Source organism: Bombina bombina, chromosome 2 (assembly GCF_027579735.1).
Source record: "Bombina bombina isolate aBomBom1 chromosome 2, aBomBom1.pri, whole genome shotgun sequence".
NCBI classification, from domain to species: Eukaryota; Metazoa; Chordata; class Amphibia; order Anura; family Bombinatoridae; genus Bombina; species Bombina bombina.
Window position 1 is genome coordinate 683,790,173 of NC_069500.1, and position 24,844 is coordinate 683,815,016.

General features: G+C 38.2%; 1 protein-coding gene across 1 annotated transcript; it reads left to right on the top strand.

Moving 5' to 3' along the window:
• The first annotated feature begins 98 nt into the window (after nucleotides 1-98).
• SMIM27 (small integral membrane protein 27) lies at nucleotides 99-23,021 on the top strand. The gene is made up of 2 exons (XM_053700624.1): nucleotides 99-274; nucleotides 21,027-23,021. Exons 1-2 carry the CDS (start codon nucleotides 230-232, stop codon nucleotides 21,135-21,137), a joined length of 156 nt encoding a protein of 51 aa, XP_053556599.1. The 5' UTR covers nucleotides 99-229; the 3' UTR covers nucleotides 21,138-23,021.
• The last annotated feature ends 1,823 nt before the right edge of the window (nucleotides 23,022-24,844 follow it).

Below are 24,844 nucleotides of genomic sequence, written 5' to 3' on the forward strand. Positions count from 1 at the left end.
CCGTGACATATTTTTCTTTTCTACTCATCAGTGCAGTAAGTGGGCGTTTGCCCAATTTAAAGATGGCCACCTTGGGTTTCAGTCCTGGAGCCTTGACTTCCTTTGCTGGTCGGCGTCCTGGATTGTTGTTGCTATACAGAGATAGATCACTAATACAAATTATTACGTGAAGATTACACTCTCATTACTCATCGCGAATTTATACTGGAGGACAGTGCAACTTTTCCTCATGATTTTGATCAGTAAGAGAGCAGTCGAGTGGGTTTACTCACTGGTAAGGAAGGACATTTAGAATTTCAAACATCTATGTTACTAACTGTGATAATACCGTAAGTGCCATTTGCACGTTTTTTTTTGTACACTATCATTCTCATAGGAAAAACTTTGTATGACAAGGAAGTTGGTTTCTTATTCAAGCTGTTTCTTATTCGTGAAATTCTGTTTCTTATTTATGGAAGTTCGTTTCTTATTCATTTTTTTTGTCTGCTTTAAATTGACTTTAAAATAAAAAAAGGTTTTATTTAAATAATAATATGATTCATATAATGTAGTTACACAGAGGTGGAATCCCTTTATACAACAATTGAATATACAAACTTGAAAAAAGGGCATACGTTGGCACCAATACAAATATTACTATTTTGAAAAAGTAACAGATATTTTCAAAGGCAGCCCACCGGGAAAACTCCTGGTATCCTGATAGGCCAATCCAGCCCTGATACCATTGGGCCACTGATTTCACTATGAATATATACAGGGTAGATCCCCCTCCATGCCATGCAATTGTATTTAGCCTGGCCCAATGGTGTTTTGCCACAGAAATTGATGCCAACACTGGCATAGGTGCTCTAATTTTCATTTTTTAATAAGTAACATATATTTTCAAAGGGTTAATAACCATTGGGCCACTGATTTCACTATAAATATATACAGGTTAGCTCTCCCTCCATGACATGCAATTGGGCCACTGATTTCACTATGAATATATACAGGGTAGATCCCCCTCCATGCCATGCAATTGGGCCCCTGATTTCACTATGAATATATACAGGGTAGATCCCTCTCCATGCCATGCAATTGTTTTTAGCCTGGCCCAATGGTGTTTTTGGCACAGAAATTGATGCCAACCCTGGCATAGGTGACATAATGAGAATTATGTCAGATATTTTCAAAGGATTAATAACAATTGGACCACTGATTTCACTATGAATATATACAGGGTATATATTCATAGTTAAATCAGTGGCCCAATGGTCATTAACCCTTTGAAAACATCTTTAACAAATTTAAAAATGGTAATTAAAGCACCAATGCCAGTGTTGGCATCAATTTCTGTGCCCAAAACACAATTGGGCCAGGCTAAAAACAATTGCATGTCATGTAGGGAGATCTAACCTATATATATTTATAGTGAAATAACTGGCCCTATGGTTATTAACCCTTTTAAAATATCTGTTACTTATTAAAAAATTTGAATTATGTCACCTATGCCAGTGTTGGCATCAATTTATGTGCCCAAAACACCATTAGGCCAGGCTAAAAACAATTGCATGGCATGGAGGGGGATCTACCCTGTATATATTCATAGTGAAATCAGTGGCACAATGGTTATTAACCCTTTGCAAATATCTGTTACTTATTAAAAAATGAGAATTATGTCACCTATGCCAGGGTTGGCATCAATTTCTGTGCCAAAAACACCATTGGGCCAGGCTAAAAACAATTGCATGGCATGGAGGGGGATCTACCCTGTAGATATTCATAGTGAAATCAGTGGCCCAATGGCTATTAACCCTTTGAAAATATCTATTACTTATTCAAGAATGAGAATTAGAGCACATATGCCAGTGTTGGCATCAATTTCTGTGCCAAAAACACCATTGGGCCAGGCTAAAAACAATTGCATGGCTTGTAGGGGGGATCTACCCTGTGTATTTTCATAGTGAAATCAGTGGCGCAATGGCTATTAACCCTTTGAAAATATCTATTACTTATTCAAGAATGAGAATTAGAGCACATATGCCAGTGTTGGCATCAATTTCTGTGCCAAAAACACCATTGGGCCAGGCTAAAAACAATTGCATGGCTTGTAGGGGGGATCTACCCTGTGTATTTTCATAGTGAAATCAGTGACCCAATGGTTATTAATTCTTTGAAAATATCTGTTACTTATTAAAAAATGAGAAGTACAGCACCTATGCCAGGGTTGGCATCAATTTCTGGGCCCAAAAACACAATTGGGCCAGGCAAAAAACAATTGCATGTCTTGGAGGGAGATCTAACCTGTATATATTCATAGTGAAATCAGTGGCCCAATGGTTATTAACCCTTTGAAAATATCTGTTACTTATTCAAAAATGAGAATTAGAGCACCTATGCCAGTGTTGGCATCAATTTCTGTGCCAAAAACACCATTGGGCCAGGCTAAAAACAATTGCATGTCATGGACGGACATCTAACCTGTATATATTCATAGTGAAAGCAGTGGCCCAATTATTATTAACCCTTTGAAAATATCTGTTACTTATTCAAACATGAGAATTATGTCACCTATACCAGGGTTGGCATCAATTTTTGTGCCCCAAAAAAATTGGGCCAGGCTAAAAACAATTGCATGGCATGGAGGGGGATTTACCCTGTATATATTCATAGTGAAATCGGTGGCCCAATAGTCATTAACCCTTTTAAAATATCTGTTATTTATTCAAAATAGTAATATTTGTATTGGTGCCAACGTATGCCCTTTTTTTCTAGTTTGTATATTCAATTTTTATTTTAAAGTCAATTTAAAGCAGTCTGACAAAAAAAATGAATAAGAAACCAACTTCCATGAATAAGAAACAGAATTTCACGAATAAGAAACAGCTTGAATAAGAAACCAACTTCCTTGTCGTCAACTTTGTGGTGTTACTGGAGGAAAGAGATAACCCTCCACTAATGAACCTGTGGACCAGTATGCAAACATCACACCGTCTCAGAGAGCTGGCAGTGGTGTTTATTGCTGCTAAAGACATACTTTCTGTCATATAAGCCACTGCTGACCTTATGAGAAGGTGTGCTTTTTAAATACTGGTTCACAGGAACAACAGTAATAACTTATTCAGAATTTCCCATTGAAATGCATGGATTTTAGGGTGCCAGCTTTGATGCCATATTATATGATCAATATCATTTGGCTCTACCTAATTTTAACATTTTTATGAGGTATGCCCAATTAGTATAAAACAAGACATATGTGAGTGAGCCAAGAGTAAAAGCTTGGTACCTTATTCAGAATTTTCCTAATGAAATTAATGAAAATGATGGTACCAAATGTCATGATTAATATCATATTAACTTTGCTAATTGTTGTTTAATAAATAATTTATTTCATGAATAAGAAGCTTACTAGAATAGGATGCTGGGTGAATAGTAAGCTAACTTCAGCATTCGAATAAGAAGCTGGCCGAATAAGGAGCTAACTTCAGCATTCGAATAAGGAGCTAACTTCAGCATTCGAATAAGAAGCTGGCCGAATAAGGAGCTAACTTCAGCATTCGAATAAGAAGCTGGCCGAATAAGGAGCTAACTTCAGCATTCGAATAAGAAGCTGGCCGAATAAGGAGCTAACTTCAGCATTCGAATAAGAAGCTGGCCGAATAAGGAGCTAACTTCAGCATTCGAATAAGAAGCTGGCCGAATAAGGAGCTAACTTCAGCATTCGAATAAGAAGCTGGCCGAATAAGGAGCTAACTTCAGCATCATGCCAATAGCCGTGCGGTAAATCCGGCTTGGCGCCCATAGGAGCTGGATTTACTGCACGGCTATTGGCTAAGAGGTAAAAACGTCACCTCTTAGCAAAAAAATTTCTTTAGCCGTGTGTTGCTGTAGGAGCTAAGAGCGGTGATCAGTTAAAACAAATAAAGGAGCTTTCTGTATGAAGTATCTTATACTTCATGAATGAAAGTCCCCTTCATTTGTTTCAATAGTCAATCCTAGCGTTTGTACAATGCTAGGATTTACTTTCACTTTAACTGTTCAGATAGAGCATGCCATTTTAATAGACTACCAGATATGTTCAGCTAGCTCATAGTAGTCCATAACTGCTCTGGAGCTAATTTTGCATGTTAAAGGGGCATTGTACTGAAACATTTGTTCCAAATGACTTGTTATACTTACTGCAAATTATTAAATGTATGATAAATTGTTCCTTCACTTTTATTTTTGTTAATTGAAACTATCACCTTTTTGTTTTTAAGAATATGCTCATTTCAATGGGGTGGTCATGCGATCTCTTTTTATACACAGAGTCTAACAGTTGGGTATTGAAATGCTTATTAAAGGGACAGTCAACAATAGAATTGTTATTGTTTTAAAATATAGATAATCCCTTTAATACCCATCCCCCAGTTTTGCATAAGCAACACAGTTATATTAATACTAGTGGTAAAGCCTGTGTACACAGGCCAAAATCTTTAATGAAAGAAATATACCTATTCCTCTATTCATCTATCCCCCTATTCCTCTGTCCCTATCCCCCTTTCTAATAACTACAATTACAAAAAATAAAAAAAGCTAAGATTACTGGGGGAAAAAACCTTCAATATCCAAAATAAAAAATAAATATTCCTAATCTAATACCCCCCTTTTTTTAAAAAAAAAAAAAAAAAAAAAAAGCCACCCAAAATAAAACCCTAATCTAAACTAGCAACAGCCCTTAAAATGGCTTTTTGTAGGGCATTGCCCTAAGTTAAACATCCCTTTTACCTAAAAAAATAACTAAAAAACCCTACCCACCAAACCCCCCCCCAAAAAATAAAAAAAATAACACTAATAAACCTAAATTATGGGGCAATGGGTAGTTTAGGTGTATTAGTAGGGTTGCACCGATACCGATACTGGTATCGGTGCCGATGCCAAGTATTTGCATGAGTACTTGTACTCATGCAAATGCACCAATATTTAAAGGGACAGTATACAGTCATTTTCATATAACTGCATGTAATAGACACTACTATAAATAATAAGATGCACAGATACTGATATAAAAATCCAGTATAAAACTGTTAAAAAAACTTACTTAGAAGCTTTCAGTTTAGCTCTGCTGAAAAGGTAGCTGGAAAGCCCACTGCAAGTGGGAAGTAAGACACTCCCCCCCCCTCCCCCTTCTTTTGCACATGAAAAGACCCTTTACACAAACAGGAGCAAGCTGGAAAAGGTAGCTGATGGTACTCAAATAATACTTTGGGGCTTGGTTAGAAGTCTGAAAATCAGAGCAATGTTCTTTAAAAATAAGCAAAATTATACATTTTTATAAAAAAAAAAACTTTATGGGCTTTATAAATAAATCATCTACAAAACATTTATGCAAATAAAAAATGAGTGTATAATGGCCCTATAAACCGATACCTGCATTTCCTACCCATAATCAAACTGCATGTTCCCATTTCATTTTAAGCTGTAGTGGAGACTCAACTAAAGATGGTTCACTTCTGTTCTTCCAATACAAATTGCTGTTGTATTGTATTGTATTATTGTAAGAGATTACTGTACCTTGTTCAGACAAACTGCTGAAGTATTGGGTAGTTAATAAACTGAGATTTCAAGCTCTGGCTAAAATGGCCCAAAATGATCTTTCTGCCCCATGCAATAGTGCTGAAAATGAGACTGTTCAGCTTAGCATCAAACAACATTACTGATAGCAGAAACAGACATATAGCTGAACATACAGAGATGCTTCTGTTCCTTAAAAAGAACTTGCTACTAACTTTTCAAAAATTATTATAATTGCTAGATTGCCTGTTATACTGCTAGTTCTTTTCTTCCACAATTATGCTCAAAACATACTGTACTCTGAGGAACATCCTTAGCTTATATAATTGCAGGAAGAGTGTTCATAGAAAAAATTAATTTAAATCCTATGAACACACATCTTACAATAATAGGACTAGATTTAGATTACATTTGATATGTAAGATTTACCAATGATCTGTTCACATTTCCAACTCAATAGACTTTAATAGAGTTGCACATGCAATGAGCATTGGTAAAGCTTACCAGTCAAATGTAAGCTAGCCCATAGTGTTGTTCCCCATGTTTAAACAGTGCACTGGTATATTTTTTACTGCATTGCACTTTTGGTTGGTTGTGATATTACATTTGTTATTTATTGTTGTTATTATGAATATATTTGAATGTAATATTTTTTATTTATAAACGTGTTCTGTGAAATTTCTTCGAGTTTTTAGAATTTTGTGACAACAATCAAATAAAACTGTTTTATTATTTCATAATATCTTTTGAGTTACAGTTCTTCATAATTATAAAGAAGCTATCTTAAATCATTAGTCTGTATTGTGCTTGGGACACTGTCACATGACATTAAAAAAGTATCAGTAATTGGTATCGGCGAGTATTTTTTAAAAAGTATCGGTACTTGTACTCGGTCTTAAAAAAAATGGTATCGGTGCAACCCTATTTATTAGTGTTAGTTTTTTTTTTATTTTGGGGGGTTTTAATGTTAGAGCGGGGCTTAGTATATTTTTAATGTAAAAGCTGATTTCTTTAGGGCAATGCCCTACAAAAAGCCCTTTTAAGGGCTATTAGTAGTTTATTATTAGATTAGGGGTAAAGTACTGTTAGGATTTTTTATTTTATTTGTAATGGTAATGTAGTATTTTCTTTTCTAATGTAATTAAGGGGTTAATTTAGGTGGTGTTAGGTTAGGGGGCTTAGTTATTAAATAATTTTTTTGCGTTGTGGGGGTTGGCGGTTTTGGAGTTAATAGGTAAATTAGGTTTAATGTGTTGTGGGGGTTTGCAGATAAGGGGTTAATAGATGTATTAGGTAGTTTGCGCTGTTGGGTTTTGCATATTTAGGGGTTAATAATTTTATTATTTAGTTGTTTTTTTTTTCTTAATGCTTTGTGCGGGCGGTTAGTTTTTTTTTTTTTTAATACTTATTGCCGGCGGTTACGTTTTTTATTTTGTAATGCTCCGTTTGCCTTCGCTGCATCCCGGTGGATTCCGAAAATGACAAGGTGGTGAAAGAATCGATTCATTCACCACCCTGCCATTTTTGGAATCCACCTGGAGGCAGCTTCGCAACATTCTTTTGGCTGCCTCACGCTGCCAACATTCCTTTGAGGATGCGTGCGCAACTGCTGACGGCGACGGACACATTACAAATGCGTTTATAGTATATATACTTTTTACCTCTGTGATTACCTTGTATCTAAGCATCTTCTGACAGCCCCCTGATCACGTGACTGTGACTATTATATATTGACTTGCATTTAGTACTATGTTGTGCTTAATCTTAAATACCTTCTCGGGCGTGAGCACATCAAATTGTTATCTATATGGCCCACATAGCAGTCTCCTAATGTGAAAAGCAAATACATGTGATTAAAAGGCTGTCTATAGAGCATTTGAAACAGGCAGCAATTTAGAGGTTTAAATTAGGGCTGTACGATTAACCGCATATGCGGTTTTAAACCGCAATTAACCGCCGCAATTTAAAAACCGCGAGAGTATGCAATATTTAAGCCCCGCCCAGAAGTGACATCACTCGCCCCATGTGAATAGGCTTTGGATTGCAACACATGTAGCGGCGACTGAAGAGAAGCCGGTTTCTACACCACAGCTGGGAGCCTGAGCCGCCTCCTTTGAGAATCGACACAGAGGGAGCGGTAGAGAAGCCGGCAATATGGGAGTGCGACATGTATTGGGTGTCGGGGCCGATCTTGTACACATCTGGTAGTGAATTTACCCACCAGCTAGCATGTTTGCCTATAAGGTTTAGCAGCCCTACTTCAGGCTAGAAGAGGCCACAGGCTGGGGCGGCGTAGGGATTATTACTATGGTAAATGTGGGATCAGATAGTCGTGTCTATGTTTCTATCTGCGATATAACTGTTGTTACTTGCCCATTTAGGTGCAAGGCCTACTTACAGTGGTTTCTCCTTCTGGAGTAATTTGCTAAACTCTTGTATCTTCATTTAGGCTTGATATATTTTTTATTTTGAATCGCCATAGAACTGGGTTGCTTTCAAATTAACACCCTTTGCCTTTTTGTGGCAGTTCCATTATTTTTAAAGGGACACTGTACCCAAAAAAATTATTTCGTGATTCAGGTTGAGCATGAAATTTTTAAGCAAATTTCGAATTTACTCCTATTATTAAATTTTCTTCATTCTCTTGGTATCTTTATTTGAAATGCAAGAATGTAAGTTTAGATGCCGACCCATTTTTGGTGAACAACCTGGGTTGTCCTTGCTGATTGGTGGATAAATTCATCCACCAATAAAAATAGTGCTGTCCAGAGTACTGAAACAAAAAAAAAGCTTAGATGCCTTCTTTTTCAAATAATGAGAACGAAGAAAAATTGATAATAGGAGTAAATTAGAAAGTTGCTTAAAATCGCATGCTCTTTCTGAATTACAAAAGAAAAAATTTGGGTTTAGTGTCCCTTTAATATTGTTATTACTTATTTACTTTTCTAATCCCTCACGTATAGGCTGTCATAAGTATATTAAATTATTTATCTATATACACTTTTATGTAGGTAATTTGTGTGTGTGTGTATATATGTATATGTGTGTGTGTATATATATATATATATATATATATATATAACACACAGAGAAAACCCAGCACTCACTTACAAGCTCTCAGCATTGTGTGGCTGTTTTAGGGTCTCAGGTATTTGGAAAGGACCTTGACGTGGTACCTGAGCTTGTCCCATTTGGCCAGATGCGGTGACTAACCTTTCCATTTTTGCTTTTAAATCTTAGCTGAGAGCTTGTAAGTGAGTGCTGGGTTTTCTCTGTGTGTTGTATTAATTTGTTTTGTAATTTTCCCTATGGTTCTTGCACCCAGACCTGTCTGGGGTTAACTGCTTGTGGCTCTGGGGACAGCACAGCTTCCTGTGAGTGCCAGTGGCACCCAGGGCTGATCATGTTGCAGGGTCATGGGATGTGTACCCGGTCCGGTATGAGAGTGCAGTTCCCTTCCGTGTTTTATATATATATATATATATATATATATATATATTTATATATATTTTTTTTTTTATTATTTAAACTAGTTTTGTTGTGTGTATTTTAATGCTCTTAGCCTGTATTGGTCAATGAGAAACATGTACATTAAGATTCCGTAGTGTTAAATAAATGTCTTAATGAAAAATAAAGGTGTTATAGTAATTTATAAGAAAATCGCGTTTTGTTTTTTGTGTGTGTTTGTTTTAACACACTATCTCAAATGACAAAATAAATGTAAAGGAGCTATATGCAAAAAATGTAATACACACCAGCAGGTGAAATTGATCATTGGGAACACATTAAAGGGGAGAAAATGTTGTAGTATATTGTCTTTTTAACACCTTTTGTAGGGGTTGCCACACAGAACAGATTCTCTAAAGCTCTCTGGTCAGCTGAGATTCTCAGCGCTCATCGCGGAGCATCCTTCCTGGCCGACGGACTAACGACGAATGACGGTTCCTTTAAATGATGTCATCCAAGATGGCGTCCCTCGAATTCCGATTGGCTAATAGAATTCTATCAGCCAATCAGAATTAAGGTAGGAAAAATCCGATTGGCTGAGTTCAATCCGATTGCGGTTGATAGGTAGATAGACATTGCACATGCATTAGGTGTTAGTTTTTTTTTTTTTTTTTGCAGGCATTTTAGGGAGTTATGGTGCTCCCATACGGCTGCATTTTATGGCGAGGTGAAAATGGAGTAAGATTTCTCAATTTTCGCCACGTAAGGCCTTGCGCTGGATATTGGATACCGATTTACGACGCGTCCCATGTTAGCCTATGGGAGTAAGAATTACGGGCGACGGGTGAAATATACGGGCGTAAGTTGTATGCTACGCCGTATATGTGATACCAAACCCGCGCAAAAACCGGCGTTGCCGGCTTTTGCGGGCGACGCTGCATATCGGATGGGGCCCTTAATTTGTAGTTTACCAGGGCTCCACATTTCAGATTGAAACCAGTTCAGGATAGCAAACCTCCTAACGAGGTGCGCTCGGGAAAGCAAAAAATGAAGGTGATCAAATGGATGCCGTAGTCCAGATGAAAGGCAGCTCTTCCGGTATGAGATGAGTCGAAGGAAAAATCTGTAGCAGGAAAAAGAAGGCGCCAATAGGGTGATATCACTACAGACCAAACAGAAAGCAAGGTAGTTGAGAATAATACTCACAAGCGGAGCGGCACTGAATCGTGCCTCAGCAAACAGACCGGGACCTCAGCGTCGCCCGGAAGACCAACACAGGCAGTAACCAATCTCCAGACAGGAACACACTTGCCGCTGCCAATCAGGGTCCCAATGTGGTGACACACCTTCCTCTCAGTGCTTCCAAGGCTCTGCACACTTCACTGGGGAGAAAACAGATAGCAAAATGCCGGGACAAACTATGGTTCCTCGGTATTGGTGCAGATATAGAATGGATAAAGGGGAGACCAAACTCCAGCAGGGTAGATATAAAACAAATTTATTAAAATGTTTTAAAACAAAGCAACGCGTTTCTCGGCTACGCAGAGCCGTTTCATCAGGCTATATATCTACCCTGCTGGAGTTTGATCTCCCCTTTATCCATTCTATATCTGCACCAATACCGAGGAACCGGAGTTTGTCCCAGCGTTTTGCTATCTGTTTTCTCCCCAATGAAGTGTGCAGAGCCTTGGAAGCACTGAGAGGAAGGTGCGTCACCACATTGGGACCCTGATTGGCTGCGGCAAGTGTATTCCTGTCTGGAAATTGGTTACTGCCTGTGTTGGTCTTCCGGGCGACGCTGAGGTCCCGGTCTGTTTGCTGAGGCACGATTCAGTGCCGCTCCGCTTGTGAGTATTATTCTCAACTACCTTGCTTTCTGTTTGGTCTGTAGCGATATCACCCTATTGGCGCCTTCTTTTTGCAGCTACAGATTTTTCCTTCGACATTTCAGATTGTAAGCTACTAGCTGGGCCAAAATGTTACTCACCACTTCTAATCCTACCCACTACCTGCTCACACTGCACCCACTAATCCACCCCTCTTTGCATATGTTTAGCCATTGTGAAACACATTATTGTGCAGTCATTTTTAATATTTTTTTATTTTATACCTTAGCAAATACAATAATGCTACATACAGTAATAGATTCCAAAAAATAAGTGCTTAGCAGTTAGCAACATCCACTTGGTGGTTCTGGTTAAGACAACAGCTGGGTAGAAATAAGAAGTTGTTGAAGTGAGAGAGTAGAGAGAGTGCTGACAGTCCTTGAAGATTTTAGCAGACCTGGAGATGTTCTTTTAATAATTATCATCTCTCCCTTTTATCTGTTAAAGGGACAGTCAACCATAGAATTGTTATTGTTTTAAAAGATACATAATCCCTTTATTACTCATTCCCCAGTTTTGCATAACCAACAGTTATATTAATGTACTTTTTACCTCTGTGATTACCTTGTATCTAGGAACCTTCTTCCAGCCCCCTGATCACATGACTGTGACTGTTTATTATCTATTGTCTTGCATTTAGCATTGTTTTGTGCTAAATCTTAAATAGCCCCCTGTGCCTGAACACAGTGTTATCTATATGGCCCACGTGTACTTTCCGTCTCTTTGTATTGAAAAGAGATTTAAAAAGCATGTGAAAAGAGGCAGTTCTCAGAGGCTTAGAAATTAGCATATGAGCCTACCTATGTTTAGTTTAAACTAAGAACACCAAGAGAAAAAAGCAAATTTGATGATAAAAGTAAATTGGAAAGTCAATTAAAATTAAAAGTCCTATCTGAATAATGAAAGTTTAATTTATACTAGACTGTCCCTTTAACTATTTTTCTCCCCTCCCTTCTTCTCTTCAATCTCTCTTTTTACCCTCTCCCTTATCTCTCAGGTCATAACTTCTCTTTACACTCTTTCTTTCCCCTCTCTCATATCTCTCTACTCTTTCTTTTTCTTTTTTTCCCCCACTCTTTCGCAAAGCTATCTTCTCCACTTTTCCTTTTCCTCTCTCTTTCTCCAGTCTAAGCACTAATGGTTTTCCTACAGCCCTAGAGGAATAACATATCATTGTCCTTACTAGTATATATAATATCCTTTTACATCATATTTTTAGCACAGAGCCCAAAATTTATGTTTGTCAATGCTGCTTTGCGTCTTACATCACGCCACCAGACTTCGGACCGTAAGTGAATGTTGATTCAACATTCACTCACTAACTTTCACTCGCCACCACTAAATTTCCACTCTTCAATAGCTAGTAAAGAGTGGAAATTCTGAGCCCTGATTATACTCAGTAAAATAAGCTGATGGTTTTTCTCCATGCCGACAAGTTTTATCCAAGTAGTAGTGTAGAGAGGGTCCAGAGTATCCACCTCAATAACATTGCGACTGAATTGTCGCACACAGCGTGATGGCAGAGGTGAGATTTCACTTGTCACAATCGCCAAATTGTAATTTAAAAGCAATATTTCTATTTATGTTTTGCTGTACACGCTAGGGATTGCATTGGGGTAATTCTCCCGTTTATCTGTTAGATGCACAGTGTTACAGCCTTCTCTAAATTCAAGGGGTAGTCCTCACCCTAGCCTTAAATGGGCAGTCAATTTAATATATGCTTATATAGTTTAGTTATGCATAGTTACAACTTTGCAATATAACACATACAAATAACTCTGGGGATCATAAGAGACTTAAAAATAAACTCCCCCTGCTTCAAGGAGTATTACTGGCAGTGTGACTGAGTCATATTGAAAAAACATCAAGAATATAAAAAGCTATTGTAGGCGCCCAAAAAGGCAAGAAGCAAACGTTTTTAACAATATGAATAAAGAAATAATATATATATTTCTTCTGTTATGTCTGATCAGTCCACGGGTCATCATTACTTCTGGGATATAACTCCTCCCCAACAGGAAATGCAAGAGGATTCACCCAGCAGAGCTGCATATAGCTCCTCCCCTCTACGTCAGTCCCAGTCATTCTCTTGCACCCAACGACTAGATAGGATGTGTGAGAGGACTATGGTGATTATACTTAGTTTTTATGACTTCAATCAAAAGTTTGTTATTTTACAATAGCACCGGAGCGTGTTATTACTTCTCTGGCAGAGTTTGAGGAAGAATCTGTCAGAGTTTTTTACTATGATTTTAACCGGAGTAGTTAAGATCATATTGCTGTTCTCGGCCATCTGAGGGAGGTAAAGGCTTCAGATCAGGGGACAGCGGGCAGATGAATCTGCATTGAGGTATGTAGCAGTTTTTATTTTCTGAATGGAATTGATGAGAAAATCCTGCCATACCGTTAAAATGACATGTATGTATACACTTCAGTATTCTGGGGATGGTATTTCACCGGAACTACTCTGTTAAAGGTCACTAATCCTTTTAATAACTATTTATCATGTTAAACGTTTTTGCTGGAATGTAGAATCGTTTACATTGCTGAGGTACTGTGTGAATAAATATTTGGGCATTATTTTCCACTTGGCAGTTTTTTTGCTTTAATTATGACAGTTTCGTTTCTCTTCACTGCTGTGTGGGAGAGGGAGGGGCCGTTTTTGGCGCTCTTTGCTACGCATCAAAAAATTCCAGTCAGTTACTTTTATATTTCCTGCATGATCCGGTTCATCTCTGATAGATCTCAGGGGTCTTCAAACTTCTTTGAAGGGAGGTAAAATCTCTCAGCAGAGCTGTGAGAATTCTTATAGTGACTGTGAATAAAAACGTTGCTTTGTATTTTTTATGTCAAATTTAATTATTGTCATTTTACTAATGGGAACAAACCTCTGCTAAAAGTTGTTTTGTTTTAAAGTTTGATGCTATAACTGTTTTTCAGTTCATTATTTCAACTGTCATTTAATCGTTAGTACCTCTTTGAGGCACAGTACGTTTTTTGCTAAAAAAGATTATAACCAAGTTGTAAGTTTTTTTGCTAGTGTGTTAAACATGTCTGACTCAGAGGAAGATATCTGTGTCATTTGTTCCAATGCCAAGGTGGAGCCCAATAGAAATTTATGTACTAACTGTATTGATGCTACTTTAAATAAAAGTCAATCTGTACAATGTGAACAAATTTCACCAAACTGCGAGGGGAGAGTTATGCCGACTAACTCGCCTCACGCGGCAGTACCTGCATCTCCCGCCCGGGAGGTGCGTGATATTTTGGCGCCTAGTACATCTGGGCGGCCATTACAGATAACATTACAAGATATGGCTACTGTTATGACTGAAGTTTTGTCTAAATTACCAGAACTAAGAGGCAAGCGTGATCACTCTGGGGTGAGAACAGAGTGCGCTGACAATGCTAGGGCCATGTCTGATACTGCGTCACAGCTTGCAGAGCATGAGGACGGAGAGCTTCATTCTGTGGGTGACGGTTCTGATCCAAACAGATTGGATTCAGATATTTCAAATTTTAAATTTAAATTGGAGAACCTCCGTGTATTACTAGGGGAGGTCTTAGCAGCTCTCAACGATTGTAACACCGTTGCAATACCAGAGAAACTGTGTAGGTTGGATAAATACTTTGCGGTACCGGCGAGTACTGACGTTTTTCCTATACCTAAGAGACTAACTGAAATTGTTACTAAGGAGTGGGATAGACCCGGTGTGCCGTTCTCACCCCCTCCAATATTTAGAAAGATGTTTCCAATAGACGCCACCACTCGGGACTTATGGCAAACGGTCCCCAAGGTGGAGGGAGCAGTTTCTACTTTAGCTAAGCGTACCACTATCCCGGTGGAGGATAGCTGTGCTTTCTCAGATCCAATGGATAAAAAATTAGAGGGTTACCTTAAGAAAATGTTTGTTCAACAAGGTTTTATATTACAACCCCTTGCATGTATCGCGCCGATTACGGCTGCGGCAGCATTTTGGATTGAGTCGCTTGAAGAGAACCTTAGTTCATCTACGCTAGACGACATTACGGACAGGCTTAGAGTCCTTAAACTAGCTAATTCCTTCATTTCGGAGGCCGTAGTACATTTAACCAAACTTACGGCTAAGAACTCAGGATTCGCCATACAGGCACGTAGGGCGCTGTGGCTAAAATCCTGGTCAGCTGATGTTACTTCTAAGTCCAAATTACTTAATATACCTTTCAAGGGGCAGTCCTTATTTGGGCCCGGTTTGAAAGAAATTATCGCTGACATTACAGGAGGTAAGGGCCACGCCCTACCTCAAGACAAAGCCAAAGCTAAGGCTAGACAGTCTAATTTTCGTCCCTTTCGGAACTTCAAAACAGGAGCAGCATCAACCTCCACTGCACCAAAACAGGAAGGAGCTGTTGCTCGTTACAGGCAAGGCTGGAAGCCTAACCAGTCCTGGAACAAGAGCAAGCAGGCCAGGAAACCTGCTGCTGCCCCAAAGACAGCATGAACCGAGAGCCCCCGATCCGGGACTGGATCTAGTGGGGGGCAGACTCTCTCTCTTCGCCCAGGCCTGGGCAAGAGATGTTCAGGATCCCTGGGCACTAGAGATCATATCTCAGGGATACCTTCTAGACTTCAAATTATCTCCCCCAAGAGGGAGATTTCATCTGTCAAGGTTGTCAACAAACCAGATAAAGAAAGAAGCGTTTCTACGCTGCGTACAAGATCTGTTAATAATGGGAGTGATCCATCCGGTTCCGCGGTCGGAACAAGGACAAGGGTTCTACTCAAACCTGTTTGTGGTTCCCAAAAAAGAGGGAACTTTCAGGCCAATCTTAGATTTAAAGATTCTAAACAAATTCCTAAGAGTTCCATCGTTCAAAATGGAAACTATTCGGACAATCTTACCCATGATCCAAGAGGGTCAGTACATGACCACAGTGGATTTAAAGGATGCTTACCTTCACATACCGATCCACAAAGATCATCACCGGTATCTAAGGTTTGCCTTCTTAGACAGGCACTACCAGTTTGTAGCTCTTCCATTCGGATTGGCTACGGCTCCAAGAATCTTCACAAAGGTTCTGGGTGCCCTTCTGGCGGTACTAAGACCGCGAGGGATTTCGGTAGCTCCATACCTAGACGACATTCTAATACAAGCTTCAAGCTTTCAAACTGCCAAGTCTCATACAGAGTTAGTTCTGGCATTTCTAAGGTCGCATGGATGGAAAGTGAACGAAAAGAAGAGTTCTCTTTTTCCTCTCACAAGAGTTCCATTCTTGGGGACTCTTATAGATTCTGTAGAAATGAAGATTTACCTGACAGAGGACAGGTTAACAAAGCTTCAAAATGCATGCCGTGTCCTTCATTCCATTCAACACCCGTCAGTAGCTCAATGCATGGAGGTGATCGGCTTAATGGTAGCGGCAATGGACATAGTACCTTTTGCACGCCTACACCTCAGACCTCTGCAATTATGCATGCTAAGTCAGTGGAATGGGGATTACTCAGATTTGTCCCCTACTCTGAATCTGAATCAAGAGACCAGGAATTCTCTTCTATGGTGGCTTCATCGGCCACACCTGTCCAGGGGGATGCCATTCAGCAGGCCAGACTGGACAATTGTAACAACAGACGCCAGCCTTCTAGGTTGGGGCGCTGTCTGGAATTCTCTGAAGGCTCAGGGACTATGGAATCAGGAGGAGAGTCTCCTTCCAATAAACATTCTGGAATTGAGAGCAGTTCTCAATGCCCTTCTGGCTTGGCCCCAATTAACAACTCGGGGGTTCATCAGGTTTCAGTCGGACAACATCACGACTGTAGCTTACATCAACCATCAGGGAGGGACAAGAAGCTCCCTAGCAATGGTGGAAGTATCAAAGATAATTCGCTGGGCAGAGTCTCACTCTTGCCACCTGTCAGCAATCCACATCCCGGGAGTGGAGAACTGGGAGGCGGATTTCTTGAGTCGCCAGACTTTTCATCCGGGGGAGTGGGAACTTCATCCGGAGGTCTTTGCCCAAATACTTCGACGTTGGGGCAAACCAGAGATAGATCTCATGGCGTCTCGCCAGAACGCCAAAGTTCCTCGCTACGGGTCCAGATCCAGGGATCCGGGAGCGGTTCTGATAGATGCTTTGACAGCACCTTGGAACTTCGGGATGGCTTATGTGTTTCCACCCTTCCCGCTGCTTCCTCGATTGATTGCCAAAATCAAACAGGAAAGAGCATCAGTGATTCTAATAGCGCCTGCATGGCCACGCAGGACTTGGTATGCAGATCTAGTGGACATGTCATCCTGTCCGCCTTGGTCTCTACCTCTAAGACAGGACCTTCTGATACAGGGTCCATTCAAACATCAAAATCTAACTTCTCTGAAGCTGACTGCTTGGAAATTGAACGTTTGATTTTATCAAAACGTGGTTTTTCTGAGTCGGTTATTGATACCCTGATACAGGCTAGGAAGCCTGTTACCAGAAAGATTTACCATAAAATATGGCGTAAATACCTATACTGGTGCGAATCCAAACATTACTCCTGGAGTAAGGTTAGGATCCCTAGGATATTGTCTTTTCTACAAGAAGGGTTAGAAAAGGGTTTATCAGCTAGTTCATTAAAGGGACAGATTTCAGCTCTGTCCATCTTGTTACACAGGCGTCTGTCAGAGAATCCAGACGTCCAGGCTTTTTGTCAGGCTTTAGCCAGGATCAAGCCTGTGTTTAAAGCTGTTGCTCCGCCATGGAGTTTAAACTTAGTTCTTAACTTTTTACAGGGTGTTCCGTTTGAACCCCTTCATTCCATTGATATAAAATTGTTATCTTGGAAAGTTCTGTTTTTAATGGCTATTTCCTCGGCTCGAAGAGTCTCTGAATTATCAGCCTTACATTGTGATTCTCCTTATCTGATTTTTCACTCAGACAAGGTAGTTCTGCGTACTAAACCTGGGTTCTTACCTAAGGTAGTCACTAACAGGAATATCAATCAAGAGATTGTTGTTCCATCCTTGTGTCCAAATCCTTCTTCAAAGAAGGAACGTCTTCTACACAATCTGGATGTAGTTCGTGCCCTCAAGTTCTACTTGCAGGCAACTAAAGATTTTCGCCAAACTTCTTCCCTGTTTGTCGTTTATTCTGGACAGAGGAGAGGTCAAAAAGCTTCTGCTACCTCTCTCTCTTTTTGGCTTCGTAGCATAATACGTTTAGCTTATGAGACTGCTGGTCAGCAGCCTCCTGAAAGAATTACAGCTCACTCCACTAGAGCTGTGGCTTCCACTTGGGCCTTTAAGAATGAGGCCTCTGTTGAACAGATTTGCAAGGCTGCAACTTGGTCTTCGCTTCATACTTTTTCCAAATTTTACAAATTTGACACTTTTGCTTCTTCGGAGGCTATTTTTGGGAGAAAGGTTCTTCAGGCAGTGGTTCCTTCTATATAATGAGCCTGCCTATCCCTCCCGTCATCCGTGTACTTTTGCTTTGGTATTGGTATCCCAGAAGTAATGATGACCCGTGGACTGATCACACATAACAGAAGAAAACATAATTTATGCTTACCTGATAAATTCCTTTCTTCTGTTGTGTGATCAGTCCACGGCCCGCCCTGTTTTAAGGCAGGTAAATATCTTTTAAATTATACTCCAGTCACCACTTCACCCTTGGTTACTCCTTTCTCGTTGATTCTTGGTCGAATGACTGGGACTGACGTAGAGGGGAGGAGCTATATGCAGCTCTGCTGGGTGAATCCTCTTGCATTTCCTGTTGGGGAGGAGTTATATCCCAGAAGTAATGATGACCCGTGGACTGATCACACAACAGAAGAAAGGAATTTATCAGGTAAGCATAAATTATGTTTTTCCAATTACATGTAAAAAAATTAATAGAAGTATAATAAAAATAGATTATAAAAAGCAGTAAATTAAATAAATCATACAGAATATATCATGCATGAAAAAAGTTTTTTTTTTTTTTAAATATTATGCTTAAAGTCTATCTCTGCTGCAGTCAGAGATTATAATACTATTTCATTAGTCCTTGAATATATACAGCCATTTAAGCATAAAAGGGTTTGAAAATCCAGCAAGCGATCTATGGATCAAAACAATATCAGAAAAGTAGCAAAATGTTACCATACTCTGTTAGAATCTGCTTCAAGGTTTCAATACCTCTGATAACTTTGGAGCTCCGGGCGGTGTATCCTTTATGAGTGATGGTAGTGTTCTTATTGCTGTGGAACTCCCAGTCACACCGCACAGAAGTAAGCCGCCAAGCAACACTAACTTGCAGTCCGTGGTGTTCCATTCAAGCCTCGAACACTCCAACTTCAGCAATGAAACTCTACAGGGTGTTTACAGTGTCCTTCACAGGATTGTTAGCGGCAACAAGCTTAAAGGGACATGAAACCCCAAATTTTTCTTTCTTGATTCATATAGAGAATACAATTTCAAACAACTTTCCAATTTACTTCTATTATTTAATGTGCTTCTTTCTCTTGTTATCCTTTGCTGAAATGTTTATCTAGGCAAGTTCATGTGCAGCAGAGAACCTAGGTTCTAGCTGTTGATTGGTGGCTGCATATCTAAATTGATTGTCATAGGCTCACCCATGTGTTTAGTTAGAAACCAGTAGTGCATTGCTGCTCCCTCAACAAAGCATAACAAGAGAATAAAACAGATTAGATAATAGAAGTAAATTAGAAAGTTGTTTAAAATTGTATTCTCTATCTGAATCATGAAAGAACATTTTTGGGTTTCATGTCTCTTTAAGCTCCTTCAGAGCCTTTGTCAAGCCAATGAAAATCCACTCCCATCCATATCTTTTATCCTTCTGAAGTCTTAAAGTAACAGTTCCTTTCGAGACCTCTATATATTCTTTACATATACGATACTAGATTTATTGGATTGAACATCATTCTAAATTCAATAACATTTCATATATACCAGAAAATATTCTATAGCATAATTGCCTTAAGCACATAAATATCTGGACTATAATAAAAAATCTTTATATGAAAATTATATAAATTTTACTACTGTCAGATTTTATAGACCACTTAAATATATATCTATAGCCCTATACTTAGAAATACACACTACACTCTAACCAATGGTATCTTGTTAACATTTCTAAAAAGTTTTCGTATAATCTATTATTTAAGAACACATGATTAAATAATTTCTAAGTTAAGACCGTTAGGAGCCAATGGGGCATATTTATCAAGCTACGTATGGAGCTTGATGCCCTGTGTTTCCGGCGGTGTCAATCAGGTTGATTGACACCCCCTATTGGCCGCAAATCTGCAGGGGGCGGCATTGCTGCACTGATAAATGCAGAGAGCGTATGCTGTCGGCATTTATCGATGTGCAGTGCACATGATCCGCAATATCGGATCATGTCCGCTCGGCTCGCACATTAATAAATAGGCCCCAATGTGTCTAAATTGAAAATCCATTTACCTTCCATTTGTAAAAGATGTTTTTTGTAGATCACCCTTTCTGCTCTTATTGGTAAGTTTTGCAATACCAATGTAATTGAAACAATTTAAATTCCCCCCCATTACATTTTACAAAGTGTTTGGGTACTGGCAAATCTTTATTTCTCTCAGCCTCTGCCTTTTCAATTGATGATAAGATATGTTCATGTATTCGTTCTCTCTTGTCGACTCTCCTACATAATGAAGTCCACACTTACACTGGATCAGATACACATTTTAGTCTGTACATCTAATTAAACACTCCATCTTATACTCTTTCCTATTAACTGTTGAATTTAAAGTAGAGGTCTTAAAGGTTGTTACATGATTAAGGTCTGTAAAGTTTGTACACAGGTACAGGCTTCTGATTAGCTGAAGTCATGGTGGCATCCATTCCAGATTAAGCATCTTAATACAAGGTAGCAACTAGCAAGCATTTATAGCCCAGTGAAAAAACACTGGAGGCAGCATTTAACACACACTCTAAAATGTGTTAAAAATCTAGAAGCCTGGCCAAATATTTGTCCATACATGTGATTGCTAGTTACTCCCATGCAGTAGAATGTGATAATAGGAGTAAATTAGAAAGTTGCTTAATATTGCATGCTCTATCTGAATCACAAATCATAAAACATCTCAAGATTGTGTTTCCTCTGACCAACATGTTTAGGATACCAGATACATTGCAATGCTGTCATTTATTTTCCTTTTCTGTATTTTAGATACTCCTGTGTATAGTGCTGATATCCTGGGGCTTTGTCCTTTATGCAGCAAGATTTGCAGCTATCTGGCAGCTACAGAAGAAATATCCTAATCAAATTTTAAACACATAGAAGAAACAAAGTGTGACTTCTTAGACTGAAACTCCAGTACAAAGGACGTTGCCAGGACCTTTAGCGAAGAATGAATATAACATTTGGACGTTTCTGAAATGGATATTTGTCTTGACATTTGACTTCTGATTTTGAAGAAATGTGGTAATAAGATCATGACAGTTATCAACATTGAACCAGCATTATTTCCTAAATTTTTTTTCAAAAATGTTATTTTTTTTTTACCTCTACTTAAATGGACATGAAACCCAACAATCTAATTTGCTTCAAATTATACCTAGGTAGGCTCAGGAGCAGCAATGCATGACTGGGAGCTAGCTGCACATATATGCCTGTTGTCATTGGCTCACAAGATGTGTTCAGCTAGCTCCCAGTAGTGCATTGCTGCTTCAACAAAGGATACTAAAATAACAAAGTATATTTAATAATATAAGTAAATTGAAGGGTCTTTTTAAAAAATTGTATGCTCTATCTAAATCCCCAAAATGTTTTTTTTTGAGTTTCATATACCTTTAAGTAATTTATCCTTTCTAAAGTTAATTGTTTAAAACATAGTTTTAAAAACATATTTTTTTTTGTACAGAATTTCTATGTAACTTCTGAGTAAAAGTTTTGATAAAAAAGACAATTTTATATATAAACTTGGTGAAACAGGAAAAATGTATCATATTCTATTTGAAAAACAAACAACATTACTAATGTCCATTTTTAAACATAATTGTAAAACAATCTTGCAGTTATTAGGTACTGGTGCCTATACAATATATGTGTATGATAGTTATTCATATATACTGGGGGATCATCCAAAACTTACTGTGACCAGTCAACCATATTAACCCCTTTGTGCCGGTATACCAATATCACATCGGAACGGTATTCCAATGTAAACACGATTAGTAAAAATGAAATTTTTTAAGGCCGGGATCAGATTATGGGTTACTGCCTACGCAGCTAGGCACGCACCTCAGGCCAATCCTTGCCTACGTCAAAGGGGGAAGCTGCAGGACGCTGTATATGGTAGAATGCTCCATGCCATCATAACGGTGTTAAAACGGCTTGGAACGTCTGAACGGTGTGAAGAGGTTAAACCTTATTACACCTAACCCTAGCCAAAACAATCACATAAAACCCTGAATCCAATACAAGTAGCCTTTACACTCTCAATCACATTAATTCCTGAACCTCTCTAACCATATAAACACTCAACTATAAACCCTTATCACATTAGCTCATTACTTATGTAATCATTAAAGGGACATTAAACAAAAATTATTTCATGATTCAGATGGAGAATGGAATTTTAAACATTTACTTCTATTATCTAATTTGCTTCATTCTTTAGATATCCTTTGTTGAAGAAATATCAATGCACATGGGTGAGCCAATCACACAAGGCATCTATGTGCAGTCACCAATCGGCAGCTACTGAGCCTATCTAGATATGCTTTTCAGTAAAGGATACCAAGAGAATGAAGCAAATTAGATAATAGACGTAAATTAGAAAATTGTTTAAAATTTCATGTTATTTCTAAACCGAGAGAAAAAAAATTTGGGTTTCATGTCCCTTTAACCTCTGTCCCACCCCTCAACAATAAAAAGCTTTTTTATTTTTTTGTTTTACCTTATTTATATTAACTCCATATAAGTTACAATTATCATACGCTTGCAGTTTATTTTTTATTATATTTCTTCAGCGACCATTTTGTTCAATGCTTTTTGTTTCTCTCTGACACATACGCACACTGAAGATGTGTTTATAAGGAAACATATTAGTTATTTTGTTTTTATATTTAATATCTTATACTATTTCTTTAATCTACTGTAATCTGTAAGATATCTTTTTGTGAGATTTATATATGTGAATAAAAAAATATTTGAACAAAATGTATTTTATTTTAACAAATTGAAGTTTTTCTTGCTAGAAAACGCAGAGATTTCCTGTTTTTCAGAGCTTTACATTTTTTTTTTTTTTTAATTGTGATGATATCCTCATTCTGCGAGGGATCAAAGACCCAGGATAAAAGCAATTAAACACAATTTAAATTTACACTATTAATTCATTAAAGGGATATTAAACCCATTTTTATTTTCTTTCATGATTCAGATAGAACATGCAATTTTAAGCAACTTTCTAATTTAGTTGAAAAAGCAGGAATGTAAGCTTAGGAGCCGGACAATTTTTGGTTCAGCACCCTAGGTAGCGCTTGCTGATTGGAAAAAGCAGAAATTTAAGCTTAGAAGTTGGCCCGTTTTTGGTTCTGAACCCTGGCCCAGGGTTCTGAACCAAAAATGGGCCAACTTCTAAGCTTACATTCCTACTTTTTCAAATAAAGATACCAAGAGAATGAAGAAAAATTGATAATCGTAGTAAATTAGAAAGTTGTTTAAAATTGCATGCTCTATCGGAATCATGAAATTTTGACAAAAAATATTTGGATTTCATATCTGTTTAACTTCCCCTCCTAGTTTTTCAAGATAGTCTTCATATTTTACTTTTACAATGGCTGTGAATATTTTGTGTCTGCAAATCTCTGAAAAAATGCTTAGGAAGACTGAGATATGCTGGTTTCTAATAGTTTTTTTATGTATTTATCTAGATTTTCTTGTGACTTGAAATAGCTTTGAGAAAAAAAATAAAATAAACAGGCTTCCATGCAAATTTATTTTTGCTTGGGAATTTAGATAGATTGTCTGTGTAGTAGATTAAAGGGATAAACCCAAATTTTTTCTTTCATGATTCAGATAGAGCATTCAATTTTAAGAATGTAAGTTTTTAGGAGCTGGCCCATCTTTGGTACAGCACCTGGGTAGCGCTTGCTGATTGGTGGCTAAATCTAGCCACCAATTAGCAAGTGCTACCCAGGGTGCTGAACCAAAAATGGGTCGGCTATTAAGCTTACATTAGTTTTTCAAATAAAGATAGCAAGAGAACGAAGACAAACTGATAATAGGCGTACATTAGAAAGTTTCTTAAAATTGCTTGCTCTGAATCATGAAAGAAAAAAATTGGGTGTAGAATCCCTTTAAATCTAGGCTAGACAACTGCCATTCCTCAATTTTGTTACCAGTTATTAAAGGAACTGTGAAAGGATTCACAAACTGTGGTCCATGGACAATTGTGTTTCACATTGTTTTTCTCAATCAAAAGAAGTGTTGGGGCAATCTGCTCAGGATACAATTTGATTTATGGGTTTCCAAAAACATTTTAGAACAACCCCGGTGAGAACTACCACAGATCAAAATGAAAAACCATTTTAAGATTAGGTCAAACCAATATTGAAGGTAAGGATCAAATAAGTCTTATTCTAAGCATGCGTTTTGGTTCGTGTGTTCAGTTCAGTATGATACCTATATATAGTATGTATTAAATTTAACATACAAAGTAACATAGTACATGAGGTAGAAATAAGTCATCAATTCAACCATATACAGATCCCACCTGATTTACAATAAAGAAGCTGCCAATCAAACTTCCATTAAACAATTTAAAAGGCTACCCATTTAACACAAGCATCATATTCCTGAATTCTGTTTTTAGCCAGAAATGTATCTGAGACATTTTTAAATGTATCTAAGATATTGGCAGTCACTACCTGATTAGGCAAGGTATTCCACAAGGTATTGCTCTTACTGTGAAAAAATGCTTATGTTGCTACTTTCCTCTAGCCTTGAATTGTCACCACTTGTCACAAACAACTGCCTTGGAA